Source organism: Filicampus tigris, chromosome 7 (assembly GCF_054856515.1).
Source record: "Filicampus tigris isolate MCC_2025a chromosome 7, RoL_Ftig_1.0, whole genome shotgun sequence".
NCBI lineage: Eukaryota > Metazoa > Chordata > Actinopteri > Syngnathiformes > Syngnathidae > Filicampus > Filicampus tigris.
The window spans coordinates 27,110,984-27,130,422 of NC_141223.1; the positions used below are offsets into that span (position 1 = coordinate 27,110,984).

The window sequence follows — 19,439 nt, forward strand, 5'->3', positions numbered from 1 at the left end:
ATGCCATAAACACTTGGACAATAAAAATAAATCCTACACATTTTTTTATTTTTTATAATTTATTTCATATAATGGATGGGCGGAAATGCGACACGGTGATCATCTGGCTAGCCCATCCACCTCACAGTGCAGAGGTCCAAGAATCGATTCCGGGCTCCGGCCTTTCTGCCTTTCCGAGTTCTGCCCGTGCCTGCGTGGGTTTTCTCCGAGGCCTCCAGTTTTCGGTCGGGATAGACTTCAGCACGACCACGGCCCTCAGGGGGATAGGCAGCTCGGATATTGGTTGGATGGATGTAATATACAAGACAAGGGTAAATCACATTAAACAGATACAAGTGAAAATAATGCAGGGGAGATAAAATACAATTTTACACATTCAATATACAATGTATTTATGAAAAAAAAAAAGATTCAATGCAAGCAGATTGATCAGCGTGTGATCAGAAAAATATAGTGCTTGACCTCATTAGGATTATGTATGATGCATATTTTCATTTGTTATTCAACAAGCAAAATAGTGGTGATCATAAATGCCTTCTAGTAGTAATCCCAATTCCGTTGAAAAGAAATGCTCAATAATGGCCTGGCGAGTCGCGCAATTAGCATAGCATATAGCATAGCAGCATGAAGTGAGTTACTCGCTTACCCAGGCCAATAAAGATCGAAATACGGGTCTCCTGATCACTTCTCCTGACCCCAACAGCTGTCCCCGTCGCCATGATACGTATATACCATGTTTTTTATTAACTTTTTTAACATCTAATTGCTCCCTTTCGCTGGACCCCGTCTTCAGCTGGCAATCAAAATCCAGGATAGGAGGGACTTCCGGTTCCGAGTCGATCTCTATGCCAGATTTTCTCAAAATAACAATTGAAGAGAAAATGCTGCAAATGTTCAAAGCAATAAAATGGTGTTTTAATCAATTATATTTTTCAATTTTACATTTTTAACCCTTTTGTCGCAGGTTACCCAGATTGTCATATCCCACGCAGTAAATGCGACCTTTCAAATTAAAAGCATTCATATTAACTCAATAAGCAAAATTGTTAATTTAAGACAATAATCAACAAGCATATGAAAACTCTGTGGATTATTATCATGTGTATACTATGAAGTATGTCACCAAGTTACGCCGTTGCTTGCTTTTTGTTGCTCATAAACACAAGTAAAATACACACTATTGAAATGCAGTAGATACAACAACAATAGATAGATTGAGGATTGATAGATTGAGGATAGTAACATTAGGAAGTATCACAACAAAGCCGATTTTCTTTTTTAATTGTTTTTTTATTTTTTAAATTACTCTAACATGAACGACATCACCTTATTGAACTTCAAGAAACTCGAGTTCAATGTCTCTCAAACCGGTCGAAGAAAAATAAGTAATCAATGTTGTCAACAGCTGCAAAGATAAAACATCTGACTGTTACAAAATTGATATGAAAATATTAAAAAAGGTCATCCTGGGAATATCTAAACCATTAACGTATATTGCAAATTTATCATTTGAGAGTGGGCAATTTCCAAATAAAATGAAAATTGCAGAAATCACTCCAATTTACAAAACTGGTGACAAACAAAACTTCACAAACTACAGGCCTGTCTCCTTTCTACCACAATTCTCCAACATTCTTGAAAAACCTTTCAGTAATAGATTAGATGCATTCATAGAAAAACAAACTACTCTCTGATAGTCAATACGGATTTAGAGGAAATCGGTCAACTGCATCAGCTTTAACAGAACTTACTCAAGAAATTACTGATTTTATAGATCATTTGATACTATAAATCAGGGATATATTAATCAGCAAATTGGAGCGTTATGGTATTAGGGATATATCCTTGAACTCGCTTAAAAACTATTTAAAAGAAAGCAATTAGCAATTTAGAAAACAACTAATTACTCAATGCGTGTTCGTTTTATCTTTCAAGAAGGTATCCAATATAAATAAAGACTCACACAAATCGATTGCATTTTCTCATCTGTTTTCTTAAGCATCTCTGAAATTCAGGAATCATACAATGATCAGATCTGGGCAGCTTTCCCATCCTCGCAAATGCTCTTACCCGAGCGAGGGCAGAAAAGGGGTGTGGTCTAACATGCAGCCCTCACATTTATACTGTCTTCAAAATCTAAACATAATGTGGGTTGGTCTCCTCCCTGACTGGCCCTGCCTATGGGGCTGATCTTCACCAGCTAGTCCCGTGCTCAGATCAGGACACGCTGACTTTGAACTGATTATGCAATGTGTAATTCCCAATTTGGTTTTTGTTTAACCTGTTGGCTAATATAAAGCCATTCTTATAGGTTCAGATCCTTCATTACTATCCTCAATCTATCTATTGTTGTTGTTGTGTCTACTGGATTTCACTAGTGTGTATTTTACTTAAGACCAACAAAAAATTCACAAGTATGTATGAAAGCTTTTTTACTTGTGTGTATGAAAGCATTTCACTTGTGTTTATGAGCAACAAAAATTTCACTAGTGTGTATGAAAGCGTTTCACTTGTGTGTATGATAGCATTCCGCTTGCATGTATGAAAGCGTTTCGCTTGTGTGTATGAAAGCATTTCACTTGCGTGTATAAAAGCGTTTCACTTGTGTGTATGAAAGCATTTCGCTTTAGTGTATGAAAGTGTTTCACTTGTGTTTGTGAAAGCATTTCACTATAGTGTATGAAAGCTTTTCATTTGTGTTTATGAGCACGGCCATTTCACTAGTGTGTATGAGAACGTTCATGTAAGTGTGTAATCGAATTTCAGTTGCATGTGTGCAAGCTATTTATATAAAATCTAACCGGAACACCTTTCTTCCATATTTCAAAATAAAACAGGTTGACTGCCAAAAAGCTTTGAAGTGACCTGAAGCAAGCAACGGCGTAACTTGGTGACATACTACATAGTATACACATTGTTGATTATTGTCAACAATGAATCCTTTTAATTTGAAAGGTTGCATTTACTGCGTGGGATATGACGATCTGGATAACCTGCGACAAAAGGGTTAAAAATATAAAATTGAAAAATATAATTGATTAAAACATCATATTATTGCTTTGAACATTTGCAGTATTTTCTCTTCAATTGTTATTTTGAGAAAATCTGCCATAGAGATCGACTTGCAACCGGAAGTCCCTCCTACCCTGGATTTTGATTGCCAGCTAAAGACGGGGTCCAGCGAAAGGGAGCGATTAGACACGATGTTGAAAAGTGAATAAAAACCATCATATATACGTATCGTGGCGACGGGGACGGCTGTTGGGGTCAGTAGAAGTGATCGGGAGACCCGTATTTCAATCTTTATTGGCCTTGATAAGCGAGTAACTCACTTCATGTAGACGAGCTAAGCTATGCTGCTATGCTATATGCTATGCTAATGTTGCGACGCGCCAGGCCATTATTGAGTATTTCTTTTCAATGGAATTGAGGTTACTACTACAATGTAAAAACTAAAATTCTAATTAATAGAAAATTATTAGTGAACCGAACTCAAAAATCATTAACTTGTTATGAACACTAATCTTGAATAAGTAAGTAGAACTTTTGGGTTGGGGAACATGCTTAACTTAATGTAACCGAGTCCAGTTAAATTAGATTGAACAAGTTATTGTCCCAGGGTCCTTTGCGGGTTCTTCCAGACATGTGCAGACCTGCACCATTTCGTACGGACATACATACGCCTCTCTCGACTCATTGGAAAATCCACGGTGGAATTTAATGGAACCTGTAAACTGGAAGCGGACCCTTTCGTCTGAACCAGTGTTACTTGGTAAGTAAACTATTTTATGAATAGGTGTTGTTGTTGCTCTTGTTGTTGTTGTTGTGGTTTCGCGCTTAAGGACTTAAGTGGCATGAATACATGATGTACTCAGCAATAATGGCGCCGGACTCCTCAAAAGTCACTTTGTCGCATACTGTATGGACAGGCACACAAAAGCGACCGTTAATGTTTTCTCATTGTGAAAATAATTGCGAAATTCCAATTAACCGTTGGAGTATTCATTTAACTTGATAGCTTGGTTTCTCCGAACTAGGACTGCTCAATGCTTGTCCATCCCTTTAACCACCAAAAGTCGCACTATTTTACGAGTACGTCACTGAATTAAACGCTGTTTTAATTGTAAATATTTTTGCTTTTCCCTTATTAGAGCAGCGTCGGTTACTCTGGTTGGTTTTGTGTGGGAGATGGGACGGATTGAATCTGACGCTTAAACTTGTCGGCTATTAACAGGCACCTAACATTGTCTGAGCTTGCTGATTTCCTGTATTTCTTGCACAGTAGAGTGAATTGTGGAGCCTCGTCACAAATCAACCAAATGTGCCCACAAGATCTTAGAAAGTGATCAATCAATGTCCATCTACAGATTTATGGAATAGTTTTATCCGTCACCACTTTAAAGTTTCAAAAGTTGCAGCCTTTTGAATTTGTGATATCAATTTTTTTTTTTTAATCATGGCGCTTGAAGGGTTGATAAACAAACACACTATACATTGTAATTTGGGGTCTAAAATTCATTCATTGCAGGGTTTCTTTGGGCGGGGGGGCTGTTGAAAAAATGATTGCACATCATGTCATGTGTGTCATCTTCCACACCGCTTATCCTGTACAGGGTCGCGGGGAGGAGCTGGAGCCTATCCCTGCTGACAATGGGCGAAAGGCTGAGTATACCCTAAACTGGTCGCCAGCCAGTCACGGGGCACACACAAACACAGTCACTGAGTGGGAACCGATCCCATGCTGCCGGCACACAACTCAGGTAAGTGTAACACTACACCATCAGTTCCTCATGATTGCACATATTGATTACAAATATTCACCTAAAACAAATGTACTTATTTACTTTGACATTACTTTTGTAGTATCAATCTAAATCTTAAAGGGGAAGTCCACCCATTTTTTTTTTTTTTTTTCAAGAAAATGTTCTATGTAGGTGGCACGGTGGTCGACTGGTTAGCACGTCCACCTCACAGTTCAGAGGTCGTGGGTTCAATCCCGGCTCCGGCCTCCCTGTGTGGAGTTTGCATGTTCTCCCCGTGCCGGCATGGGTTTTTTCCAGGTACTCCGGTTTCCTACCACATTCCAAAAACATGCGTGGTAAGTCTAAATTTGCCCCTAGGTGTAATTGTTAGTGCGGATGTTTGTCTCTGTGTGCCCTGTGATTGGCTGGCAACCAATTCAGGGTGTCCCCCGCCTACTGCCCGAAGACAGCTGGGATAGGCTCCAGCACTCCCCGCGACCCTTGTGAGGATAAGCGGTATCGATAATGGATGGATGGATGTTCTATGCAGACCCACTAGTTGAAACAAGGCATTCTGATTAATGTTGCGTTTGTGGAAGATTCATTACCATAGGCCTGTTTCACGTACTTTGCATATCACTCAAGTGTTGGGACCTAATACAGGACACTATGCATATTCTCCTAAATTCACAAAATGCTACAAAGTTCTTGACTTGTATCTGTTCTCTTTATAATTTCAGTCGCCTGATGTGACAGTACTTCAGACAGTTGTCCTCAAAGGCCTGCCAATTCTCCTCACTCCACTGAAGTTTACAATACTTGCCTCGTAAGTAAAAAAAACATTGATATCAGTTTATTGATAAATCATGTTTATGTATTTCATATTTCATTTAAATTATAATTATTTTCCCCAACACAGTTAAACAAATCCCCTTGGATGAACCAAAAAAGACATTGTCAACCAAGAGTACTGTGTATAAAATCTTTAAAATGAGTTCAACTTTAAAATCTTAGCAATTTCTCTCTCTTCCTCCTCTAAAAGAATATCACATTCAATAACTAGTCCTGTGTGCTTTTTTGCAGGACACAGCGAAAGAAGAAGCACTTGCCTCAGTCACATTTGGGGTTCTGAATGTAATTGAAGATGCTCAGCAGCAGGGTCCAAGTGCACCTCCAGCCCATCTCCACTGCTATCATACTTGAATGGGATGTGCTGTTATGGAGAATATCAGAGACTTTTCCCAGGCAGACTGTCTTCTGTTTGAACTTATGTATTCCCTTAACTTAGACTACTCGAAGTCCATGCGAAACACATTTCGATTCATTGAGGCAGTGATGCTTGGATTGGGAAACAAAAACCTCCCTTCCAAATTAATTACACTGCAGAACAAGCTAATGGCGTGGGCCAGTTTGAATTGCTAAATATAGACTTTGCAGATTTTGTGAAAAAAAAACAAAGAACAAAAAACGTTAATGTTCCAAGCAAATGTTTAATGTTCAAGCGTAACTTTGATAGTATTTGTATGAGTGATTTGTTCATTGACAGTTGGTGTTTGTGAGACAGTGATGTATTCTATGTTAATTTTATGACCGCTATTTAACAAACATGAAACAAATACACTGCAAATAAATGTTAATGGTTAATACACTGTTCTGCAGTCGTTTTTTGGGGCTCATTACAGGTATAATGATTAGATTGTCTTTAATAATCTTTAATCAGCCTATTGTATATTGTAGAATTGATATAGGTGAAAAAAAAAGTGAAGTTAGAGTTACTAAAATGGATTGATAAATAAATACAATGTTAATTGAGTAAAGCAAACTCAGAATAAATAAGTTGTGATACTAATTAATTTAAGTTAAATTGAGTACTGCAAACTAAAAATATATTAGTTAACTTAAGTTAACTTAATTTATTTAAGTCCTGCTTACTCACAACGAATAATTTGGTGAAATCTAATTTAAGTTCAAGTGAATTACTTTTTTTGAGGCAATGACTTTGCATATTTTTTTTGAGTAAAGTCAAAGTATTATATTTTACAGTGTAGTAGGCATTTATGATCACCACTATTTTGCTTGTTGAATAACAAATTAAAATATGCATCATACATAACCGTAATGAGGTCAAGCACTTTATTTTTCTGATCACCCGCTGATCAATCTGCTCGCATTGAATCTTTTTTTTTTTTTTCTTCATAAATACATTGCATATTGAATGTGTAAAATTTTCATTTTATCTCCCCTAGCGTTATTTTCATTTGCATCTGTTTAATGTGATTTGCCGTTGTCTTGTATATTACATCCATCCAACCAATATCCGAGCTGCCTATCCCCCTGAGGGCCGAGGTCGTGCTGAAGTCTATCCCGACCGAAAACCGGAGGCCCCGGAGAAAACCCACACAGGCATGGGCAGAACGTGACTCGGAAAGACAGAAAGGCCGGAGCCCGGAATCGAATCTTGGACCTCTGCACTGTGAGGTGGATGTGCTAGCCAGTCAATCACCGTGTCGCCTGTGAAATAAATTATAATTTTTTTTTTTTTTAAAGTGTCGGATTTATTCTTATTGGCCTTGTGTTGATGGCATTGTTTTCAACAGTATGTACGAAATCATTTCATATGTGTGATTGAGAGCGTTTCACCTGTGTTTATGAGCAACAAAAAATTCAGTAGTGTTTATGAGAGCGTTTCACTTGCGTGTATGAGTGCATTTCACCCGTGTTTATGAGCAACAAAAATTTCAGTAGTGTGTATGAGAGTGTTTCACTTGTGCGTATGAAAGCATTTCACTATAGTTATGAAAGCATTTCACCTGTGTTTATGAGCAACAACATTTTCAGTAGTGTGTATGAGAGCGTTTCACTAGCGTGTGTGAGTGCATTTCAGCAGTGTTTATGAGAGCGTTTACCTTGAGTGTATGAAAGCCTTTCACTTGTGTGTATGAAAACATTTCACTATAGTGTATGAAAGCGTTTCACTTGTGTGTATGAAAGCATTTCACTAGCGTGAGAGTGCATTTCAGTAGTGTTTATGAGAGCATTTCAATATAGTGTATGAAAGCGTTTCACTATAGTGTATGAAAGCGTTTCACTTGTGTGCATGAAAGCATTTCACTAGCGTGCATGAAAGCATTTCACTAGCGTGATTGCATTTCAGTAATGTTTATGAGAGCATTTCACTATAGTATATGAAAGCGTTTCACTAGCGTGTGTGAGTGCATTTCAGTAGTGTTTATGAGAGTGTTTCACTTGTGTGTATGAAAGCATTTCACTAGCATGTGTGAGTGCATTTCAGTAGAGAGTTTCACTTGTGTGTATGCAAGCATTTCATTAGCGTGTATGAAGGCATTTCACTAGCGTGTATGAAAGCGTTTCACTCATGTGTATGAAAGCATTTCACCTGTGTTTATGAGCAACACAATTTTCAGTAGTATATATGAGAGCGTTTCACTTGTGTGTATGAAAGCATTTCACCTGTGTTTATGAGCAACTAAATTTTCAGTGTGTATGAGAGCGTTTCACTTGTGTGTATGAAAGCATTTCACTATAGTGTATGAAAACATTTCACCTGTGTTTATGAGCAACATAAATTTCACTAGTGTATATGAAAGCATTTCAGTAGTAGGTGTGAGGGGTATTCCTGAATTATGTCCCTAATGGCCCCTCATATTACTGCGTACAGTGTTTCAACTACTGAGATTTGCGTTGTGGACGACGCCAAATCTAACTCGTTGTTTTCTTGCTTTGGTGTATCATAACATCATCGTAAACCAAACGATGGTTGAATAAGATAAGAATATAAGAATGCCTTTATTGATCCCACAGTGGGGAAATTTTCATTGTTACAGCAGCAAAGATATAGGTCACACAGGGACGGCGGCATAATGTAGCCATTAATGTATAACATTGACGGCAAACATTCGGGAATAGATTTGTTGTGTTGGCGGTGGATGTGCTTTATACATCTTTGCTTGCCGTCTTCCACGGCAAACCCAAAATGTAACCAAATAAGCGATTTCGACTTGCCTTGCTTGATTACAAGTCGTTCCTGCGGCAGGTCTTGTGCCATTTTTAGGTCTGTTACTCTGTTAAAACGTTGAGTAGGAGCATGTGCAGTGTGACTTGCGGGGTGCCGGCTGGCTGCCTGGCTAGCTAGCTAGCTGCTAGCTAGCTTGGAGTAACGGAGTTACGGAGTAACTCGTGTGTGCATGCCTCAAAACAACTCCAAATTAGTATTAATAATAGTTTTTTTACAATTATGCCAATTTTGTAATCGTGGAATGTAATAATCAAAATTCTAATTGAATTTTGATTAATTGCACAGCCCTAGTCCAGACATTTATTTGTCTTCTATTTTGCTGTACAAAGTTGGGTACGCTCCGATTTAGCACTGTTCCAGCCAGTCATTTGTGAAAAATGGACACACCCAAGCACTTACTTAATTCTTGGTTAGCCTAGCAATTAGCATGGCTTGTAGCTTATGCGCTGACACTAAGGCAATGGCTATGATCTTAGAGAGGTCAATATGGTCAATACACTGATCAGATACACACAGATACTTCCTTGCTTCCTCGTTGCTCCCTTTTGGCCGCTTTTGGAAGCTGGCTCTGTTGTATACCTCTTGGTCCCACAGACCACAATTAAATTGTCTCACATTGTTTTTATTTCACGATGCTGTTTGTGTCTGTCTGCTTGTGCTGCGTGCTGCATGACAGAGGAGCTACTCCATTTGTTTACCCGCGCAACGGAGTAGCCAGCCGTGTTGTTTTAAAGTAAAAAAATATATATATCTGGACCGCAGCCCATCCGAGGAGGGTCCTACCCTTCACCATGTCTGATTGGTTGAGACCATAATATGCGTGCTCATTGAATGAGGCTTTATTCGAAGAGACCTTTTTCCATCTTCCAGCGGCAGCTTACACATGGTACAACCTCAGATTTTTTCTCCAGTTGCACCATTGTGAAATTTGGGTGCCTGTGCACCCCGAAGCCCTGAATAAGCATGACAAGAACATTTAATGTAAATGGTACTTTGTGGGTTTTATTACATTTTATTGAAACACTTTTAGGGCAAGTAATTTCCAAACATTTGTTATTTCATTTTAGAATTTGTCAAAACAGCATAAGTCACTTTTTTTTAGGTGTTTTGCTTGTATTTGTCTGGGTAATCAGTGTGTGCCAGAGAAAACCTTTGCACCATGTATGTAATCATTTAGAATTAATTACAAGTATTCTGTAAAATATATTGTACTCTTAGGAAGACTATTCTTTTTGGGACAAATCAGTATCTATTTCAACACTTGTATAACTAGGTATTCCAATCTGATCTAATAGTTTTCAAATTCCACACTGTGTGAAGGCCTTGTCTATGGCGTATCATCTTTCATGTAGAAATGTTCAGCAAATCAGGCAAAGTTCACATACATTGTGCTGGTTATTTAGAAAAAACAACATTTTTTTCTCTCCCTTTTATCTGCACACATGCAGAATTAAACAAAAAATGTTTTGGACAGAATATTTTCATTTCGTGTTATGGTACAGCAGAAGGCGCATCTGCTTGCCACACTAACACACCCTTGTGAAAACATGATCTGGGTCAAGGTCCTAATTTCAGTTCAAATTGAAGTTGGCCACTTTTAGGTTGCTCTTAAGGTGCCATGTTCAGTGGTTCTAAGTGTTTTGTGAAGTATTTATGATAGTTGCTGAGCTAACACCTTATTTAATGGCCCAGCAGATTACGGACATACACTTGTTCACACTTTTGTGCACTCAGCGATGGGAATTCTGACTTGTTGTATGACTGCTGACAGAGGTGATAGTAGATTACTCTGGCTTCACACTGTAGAACTGTCAACAGCCTTAAGATGATAAGAGGCACTGTTGCCGAGAAAATCATCTGAATAGGTACTAGTGAAGTCAAGTTATGTGATGGTAGATACAGTCTCCAGAATGCCTGTGTTCTCTGCTATACTGTGTATATTGTTTCCTAATGCAATACCTAAAATACAAATACAAAAAAGACAAACAGTACTGGTACTTAGGGTTAGGGTTACTGAAAAAACTCTAAAGCAAATGGTGTTGTCAAACCTCCTCTCATCACAATTTGTAGCATTATATCAAGAGATATGAAGAGACAAACAATATCCAACTACAAATACATTTAATATAATGAATACTGCATACGCCAAGCTCTGATGTAAGGTGGTGAAGATGGTGGCAGTGGTTGACAGTGGTCATGTGGATTCCTCATATACAGTATGAGCAGCTGGGAAATGCACAATAACCTTGAGTATTAACCTCTGGCCTTCTCGTTTCATTTTAATCCTGGAAATTCTATTATACATTGTCACATAACCATTTGCATCATAAAATCAAACCCTGCTGAAAACATCCTATTTTTCCTCCTATTAGTGCTCATATAACCTGCTCGTACAGTGTTAATCCACCACCGCCAGACTTTGAAAGAGTGATCATTCCCTCAAATAGGTTTAAAAACAAAAAGATTAAAGCAGTGATAAAGAGATAATACCGCTTCTTCTGTAATTCAATGTATTAAAAATGACAAAAGTGCGGTTTTCTGCACTTATACCAATGTGCTATTCCACCACCAGACACAAAAAAAGAGCCATGTTGACAACTGACCTAATATCCCAGAATCACACACAAATGAGGACCAAATGTGTTCGCTAGTCAAACCCTCAGTACCCATTATTTTTTTTGTCCATTTGCTGTTTCTTATGTAGATAAATAATTCTGAATTTCTGGCCCTCTAGAATAGCTGTACTTTTCAACCCAGTATATAAAATGTTAGCCGTCAACTGAGATGGACTGTAACTGGATGCTGTCTTCTTACAGCAGTTGAAGCACTTGTTATTTTGTAATACAGTGTAAGACCCATCCTGCCCATGCAGAAGTTGAAAACATTCCAACTAATTTTGAAAAGTTGCTAAATAAAGTGTTTTGTTGCAATTTTATTTCTGTTGCATGTTTTGAAAGCAGCTATGATTTTACTAAAAATCAACTTCTGCTCGTTTGCTAATGAATAAATGATTTATTTTTTAAATCTCAGTTCTTGTTTTTGTTTTTCCACTACTGATCTTCCTTCGGGAATTGCAAAGATTGCTAAACATCGAGAAAACTGCTTGAGAGTACTTCTGTTGATGAAACAGTACACAAGTTAACTTAAAATGTGCCAAGGGACGAATGATAGAAACTAGTCATATTTACATGTAAATGTTAATTAATGTACACTGTCACCTTTTTATATAAATACATACATTAAAATATACCATAAATTAGGACTGCAATTATTTATTTATTTATTTGTTTAATTTATAAAAATGATCGCTATCACGATAATGGCCTATGCAGTATATATCGCAAAAACATGGAATAATTTTGTTATGGAATTGTTTGCGTTATCTGAATTCAACCAGTCAGATGCAGACTTAAATGTGCATCGCCACCCAATAATTGGACATTATTAAGGGAAATTACTAGCTAAGAACAAGTTGAGCTCCCTCATTTTGCCACATGAGAAAAATGTACTTCTTTAATTAGATAATTAAAATGTAATAGGGTATGTATTAGCTAATGTAATAGTAAAGAGGGAGTCAACCCAAACATATTTTTTTCAAGAATACGTTCTCTGGAGGCCCACTTGTTGAAAAAGGTGATATGATCGATATGAAACGGCGCACCTGTTTTCTGAAGCTGAGCGATGATTGGTCGTTATCTGAGCCCTGAGCAACTGTGATGTCATTTTCAGTCAACAGAAGTGATAAAATGGCCACCCCCTGAGATAGCTAAAAAGGGGTGGATTTTGCTTCTTAACTCATATTCCAGAAACACAATAATCACAATGCCGTGTTTCAACTAGTGGGCCTGCATAGAACATATTCTTAAAAAATATATGCTTGGGTTGACTTCCGCTTTAAGGTAAATGTTAAATACCGCAATAATATCAATATTGCTGTCGTCAACATCCATATCGCATGTTATTCCAATATTGTGCAGCCCTACAATAAATAAGTTATTTAAATCAGTCCCTCCAGGATTTCCCGAAGTTGGAATCACAACTACAGTATTAACGCAAAATCAAGAAGATCCTGTGAAATCACACTTTCCTGCTACTTTGTTTAACACTAGTGTTAACACTTGTCAACTTTCCCGCAACAACTATGTTTTAAAAATGAACATTTCACATAACTATGGGAGTTATTTTGCCTAATATGGCTCCGTGGGCACCCTACTGGAAATAGCAGTGGTAGCTAAAGTCACAAAAAAGAAAATCAATACGTCACATCCTGTTTCAGATGATGACGCCCGTTGATGGCACTAGGGTTGTACGATACCAAATTTCTGTTCGATACCGATACCAATATGTATTTCGATACTTTTTGCAAACAGGTTAAACACTCAAATGTCATGTTTTACTTTACTTAGTTTACTACTTTATTTATTATTTATCTGAGCCAGTAGCACTAGACTTCTGTTGTTGGTGGAGGGAGAAGGTACAGTATTTTAATTAACATAATCATTTTAATTTGAATATCATTGCTTTATTTTACTTGTTCTCATAATTCAAAGGGTTTGTGTTTTGAAACTATACACAAAACATTTAATGGACATAACTAGAAAAATAAATAGAGGCTGATTATATCATCCAGGATAGGATTAGATATTGTGGGCTAATAAAATGTTTTACAAAAACGTGTTTCAATATATTTAATTAAAATAATGTTTATGCCTTAATTGGTTATTTAAATATTTTGAGAATTTAATTACAATTTTTAAAATACATTTTATGTATTTATTAACCATGGACATGTTCAGGGGTTGAACGTGTCTTTTTGCCATACCCAACAACTGGCGACTAGATTTCTACTAGACATTTTTTTTTTTTACCTGCCAATATAGTACAGTAATATAACATTGTCATTTGTTAGAATTACTTTTTCATATGTTGGTCTGTCTAAATTCATTTTAGATCAAAGCAATCACATTGTGTCTATTCACAATATTTTATTAAAAGCTTCTACACAAGAAAGATATGATGAACTTTTTTTTTTTTTGACCACTGGTCTTCATAAATTCACATTTCACATCAACAATCACATTTGGCGAATAAATCAGCTTAATATCACTTAATATCCCCCCCTGGACATGTTTTAGCTCTCTGTATGTCGGCTACTGAAAGTTTACGACTGGGCTGGGAGCTTTATTCTAATTTCATTGACATTATAGTGTAGTGAACTGATGAACAACATCACCTGTCGTTCTTGACAGAAATAACGGAACACATTTTCATGGTTGTCCTTCAAATGTTTGGACAAGTTTGACATCCCTTCGTGAGGGACCTTGTAGCACCACTTGCACTGCGGTGCTTCTGTGTTCAGTGGCCTTTGTCATTCGGTTTAAACCCGAAGTACTTTCACACCGTACTTCGGGTCACCGTTTTATCAACGAGTATAGGCTTTTCTGCAGCTGCTATCTCTGTTTCGTTGTCTTCCACCTGCTTCACTTTCTCTCTCTGCCTCTCTCCGTGAGCATGTAAGGAGGCGGAGGCGTGTGGGCAGCTACGTCACACTCGCGCTTAAAGAGACAGGCTCCAATTTACCAATTCTATCACATTCAATAAAATTAAATAAAAGTACAGTTTGTTTTTAAATGCGGGTATAGTACCGTTTTCAAAACTCTAGTATTGTGATACTAATACTGTTACCGGCATACCGTGCAACCCTAGATGGCAGAGTGACATGGAGCGTAGAAACGCGGAGCATTTACCCAAATAAAAACACATAGGACCATGCAAACGAATATCCGGACCTCCTGCACGAAATCAGGGGTAAACTATTTTGTCCTAAATGCAAGGTAATCATAGATTATAACAGAACGTCGTCCATCGACAAGCACTTCACGACTGTATCATTCCAATTGCACGAGAAAGGTTTTGAAAGAAACATGTACTCTCTACAAATCCTCACGGAGGTGATGGACTCGAGGTCTGCCGGGAGAACTGAACTAATTAAGGTGAAAAACTTAGTTATATAAAATGTGTTTGTGAATAACGTGTGTTAGGGCTAGAGTTGAGCAATATGGTGACGTAAATCATAAAACCTGTCTTTAAATGTGTTATTTGAAGTTTAATCATCAGACAAATTTGAAACGTGCAAAATTATCAACTGAAAAAGTATCACTAACTCCCTTGTGTACAAAACCTTCTAATCACACTAAAAATGATTTCAAATGTGCCATATTTTTCGGACAACAGTATAAGCCACGACTTTTTTCCTAGGATTTGAACCATGCAGTTTATAGACCGGTGCGGCAATTCTGTGGATTTTTCTTCCACCTGTAGGGGTGGTCTAACCGGAATTACAATACAATTGCCATTAACAGGATGTGACTGCAGGTGTAGGAGTTCAACAGGTGAGGGCGCTATGCACTAGGTTATGAATTATGTGGTATGCAGAAGTAGCTCTGATAAACTAGAGTGGCAGCGGCACGTTAAATGCAAATGTGTATTTGTCGATTCAAAAACATGTTTAAAATGCAAGAAATTGGCAGGGCTTTACAAGGATGAATTAGACAGTAAAGCCAAAGACAAAAATAATTATAAATTTGGATCCCTACAGAATTCCCAATACTGAGTGAAGCTACAAACCAGACCTGCATCCTCTGTGTGAGCTGGATATTTTTACGTACCTTGTGTGTAGTGTAAGTGCCTATACTTCGGAGCAATTTAAATCTTTAGCCTCTCATGTGCAATTTTAAAAATGGGTAAGAGCAGGACCTGGAGATGATGAAGGCGGCGAACAATAACAATACTGTCATTCGGACTAAGGTACGTGATAGGTATTTGCTTGTGCACCGTCCCCTGTAAGGGTAAGTCAACCCAAACATATTTTTTTTCCAGAATATGTTCTGTGCAGGCGGCACGGTGGTCGACTGGTTAGCATGTCCGCCTCACAGTTCAGAGGTCGTGGGTTCGATCCTGGCTCCGGCCTCCCTGTGTGGAGTTTGCATGTTCTCCCCGTGCCTGCGTGGGTTTCCTCCGGGTACTCCGGTTTCCTCCCACATTCCAAAAACATGCATGGTAAGTTGATTGGACTGTCTAAATTGCCCCTAGGTGTGATTGTGAGTGCGGATGTTTGTCTCTGTGTGCCCTGCGATTGGCTGGCAACCAATTCAGGGTGTCCCCTGCCTACTGCCCAAAGACAGCTGGGATAGGCTCCAGCACGCCCGCGACCCTTGTGAGGATAAGCGGTATGGATAATGAATGAATGAATGAATGAATGTTCTGTGCAAGCCCACTAGTTGAGACAAGGCATTCTGATTAATATTGCGTTTTTGGAATATGAGTTAAGCAGCAAAATCCACCCGCTTTTAGCCATCTCCGGGGGCAGCCATTTTGTCTCTTCTGTCGTCTGAAAATGACATCACAATGTCCCAGGGCTCAGATAACGACCAATCATGGCTCAGCTTCAGAAAACAGGTGAGCTGTGCTTGGTCAGATTGGTTGACAGAAGTGACAAAACGGTCGCCCCCAGAGATGCCCCCCAATGGGTGGATTAACTATTATTCCACAAACGCAATATTTATCAGACTTCCACTTTAAGATATACACACACGGGCATAAATATTTCCTTTTTAACAATGTATGTAATCGTTCATTCCTTCTTTCCTTTTACCTCACTCACTGATTGCGTGCAAATATGTGACTAAAAGAGAAAGCAAGAGGATTCTAAACTTTATTTTTAACTTATTGCTATTAAAATGCACAGAGCATGCTCTCGCCCAAGACTGAAGGTTGTTTATGGTGAAATGTTTTCATTTTACAGCCGATAACCAAGCCATCCGACTTTGTTTAGACATGTCTGAAATGAGGGTTCCCCCCCATCTTCCCCCAAGCAGGAAACCTATAAAACCCAGTCTGTTGTTCAATTTTCTTACTTTGCAATCATGGGTGGCATTGCTACACCCCCCAACACAACAGCGGTTCACCATATTTGTATATTTTGGCCATTTGAATCAAGCGAGAAACACTGCGAGTTCGTCTTGCGTGTAACAACAATAGTCACGTCGCCAACAGTGCGCTCCCAACATACTACCCCGGTAGCGACGTCAGCGATGACACACCTTGCACGGGCCCTACTTTTTCAACATATATAGTTATGGCTTATATAAAGGTGCGGCTCATATATGTTTTTTTTTTTCATTATTTAAAAAAAAAATACAGTGGGTGCGGCTTATAAAAAGTTACGCCTTATAGTCTGGAAAATACGGTACATGTTTTCACATGCTCCTAACAACATTCACAAAATGTTTTGAAAATGTGATATATTGCCCACCTGTACTTATTTCACAGTACAGCTGTTGATGTGATATTACATTTTATCAAGTAGGGGAAAAAAGTCAAAGAGTGCTAAAAGTTTTCGCTTTCTTGTCAGATCTGTGAAGCGATCAACATCCCACTGTCTGTTAGTGACCACCTAGCTATGAAAAGATCCCCGAGAGAGAAAGTCATCAATGAAAAAGCCATTCTGGATGTTCATCATCTTAAAAAAAACTGCTGCAGTCGACCAGAAAAAAAAAAAAAAGCACTGAGGAACCACAATGAAAAAAAGACTGTTGTCATATTTGATTCAACTCCAGATGCTGAGAGATGTGCTAAATATCCTTTTTCAATAAAGAATATACACATTTGTAAATATCTATTGCTTTTTCAAACATCTTTTTTAAAAATCCACTTAAATTTGTAGAAAAGGTTTTCTTAATTATAAAGATATTAGGTTTTGAGCAAAATAATTTGCAACCTTTATCACAACTTTTATTGTAACTTTTAGGAAAATTGCCCGCAAAATCAGGCATTTTAGATCGCAACAATCACAGAAAATGCCTGCAAAATCTTGAAGGAACTAACCAGTCAAGGTTCATTATGGCATGGTTGCATGACATTTAGAAAAAGACAAACATTCAAAATCACATGTGAGAAATGTTGTCTTTAATCAATCCAAGTTTCTGAATAGTGATTAGGGTTTATTCAACATTAATACAGTATAGGCCTTATCATGAAAATAAAACTACTCTTATGCATTATTGTATGCATTGCAATATATGCAGACACATAATTATTTGGTGTAAATACTGATATTATCTTTCAGATGGCAGGTGAGGCCCAGGAGCTGTTCTCAGTGCGTCATGGCCCAGTGAAAACTGCTCGCATTTTACCAGCTCCACATATCAGTAAGTATCTTAATTAGAACCTTTTCTCAAGATTGACCCAACCAACTCTGAAGCACATTATACAAATAATAATAATGATAACATCATCATTCATTATCATTATTATTAACAACAATAAAGATAGTGATAAGAAAGGAATACTCTCTGTTGTGTGTCCCAATGATCCTATGAGCTAAATTGGCTGGGGCTTTATGCCCCTGGCAGGGTCACCTATGGCAAAAAGGTCCTAGGTGAGGGACACGACAAAGCATAGCTCACAGACTCCTTATCATGAATAAAAATGTTGGTCTCCGTTTATCTTGCCCAGACGCGGGTCACCGGGGCCCGCCTCGTGAGCCGGGCCTGGAGGTGGGGCTCGCCCGCTTGCCAGTGGCCAGGCCTGCACCCATGGAGCACAGTCCGAAAGGGGACCGTGGGCTTACCACGTGTGGGAGGGGCCGAAGGGTTGGTGCCCTGTGAGCTGGGCAGTATCCACTGGCAAACACAGGAAAAGAACACTTTGAGTTGCACAGAGAGGTGAAGTGCTGGTAACCCCTCCCTCTCGAAGATAGAAAAATGATTACAGCCAAAAAGGGACAGCTGGTGGTGGTGCGGAGATGCACGACTGTCTTTGGGATGTGGGAGGAAACCGGAGTACCCGGATAAAACCCACGCAGGCACGGGGCGAGCATGCAAACTCCACACAGGAAGGCCGAGGCCGGAATCGAACCCACGACCTCTGAAATGTGAGGCGGACATGCTAACACGTCGTCCACCGTGATCATGTAATCATTATTTGTCCAAAAAAGCAGACATTTTTCATTTAAATGGATTTTATTGGATGACTGAATCAAATAATAGCCACGCACTTGAATATTGTTTAACTCTAGAAAAATATATTTAATTGCATTTGAATCATGCTCAAAGGTTCTGCATTGTTTTGGAACGCAAAATGCGTTTAGAATGCTTTAACCCTGTTATCCACTGCAATCATTTTTTTGTAATTAATGTAACACATTACCTTGTCCTACCTCTTATATTTACATTTCTTCTTCTTATTAATTACATTTCACTGTAACTTACAATTAGATGTAAAAAAATAAAATAAAAAATATTACTGATTAATGCAAATGCTCTAAAGCAAATTGTACAGCGGGACCTATGACTGATTCCAACTACAGTGTGTTCTTATGGCAGAGTTACGTTTGTAGGGCGGCAATATAACCCCAATTTGTACATAAGTCGCCTTTGCTAACGCAGTAGTAAAGACAGAATCACAATGGATATTTCAATGAATTCCCCCCACACACAAAAATGTAATAATCCAATGCAAAACAGTAGTACAAACATAGTGATGACAGAGTGTGCTTTAGTGTGACATATTATCCATTGTATGACATATGTAATCTCAAAACCGCTTATATTGGGACCATTTTAAACTGAACACCCCCTGCATTGACATGCATGTGATTT

General features: G+C 38.3%; 1 protein-coding gene and 1 long non-coding RNA gene across 11 annotated transcripts in view; both read left to right on the forward strand.

Annotated features, from left to right (window-relative positions):
• The window catches only part of bcas3 (BCAS3 microtubule associated cell migration factor), a 482,251-nt gene that overhangs the window by 31,099 nt on the left and 431,713 nt on the right, over positions 1-19,439 (forward strand). For 9 of the 10 annotated variants that reach the window (XR_015087344.1, XR_015087345.1, XM_086034860.1 and 6 more), the window contains exons 6-7: positions 15,658-15,837; positions 17,906-17,987. Coding sequence is in view for 8 of the 10 variants with exons in the window: in XM_086034860.1 (XP_085890986.1) it covers positions 15,658-15,837; positions 17,906-17,987 (262 nt within the window). In the remaining 2 variants the exon portion in view is untranslated. The remainder of the gene's footprint in view (positions 1-15,657; positions 15,838-17,905; positions 17,988-19,439) is intronic. The other variant, XM_086034856.1, reaches the window with a different exon arrangement.
• On the forward strand, positions 1,154-6,386 carry LOC147145396 (uncharacterized). The gene is made up of 4 exons (XR_015087346.1): positions 1,154-2,890; positions 5,483-5,568; positions 5,662-5,716; positions 5,826-6,386. It is a non-coding gene; the product is annotated as an uncharacterized LOC147145396 (long non-coding RNA).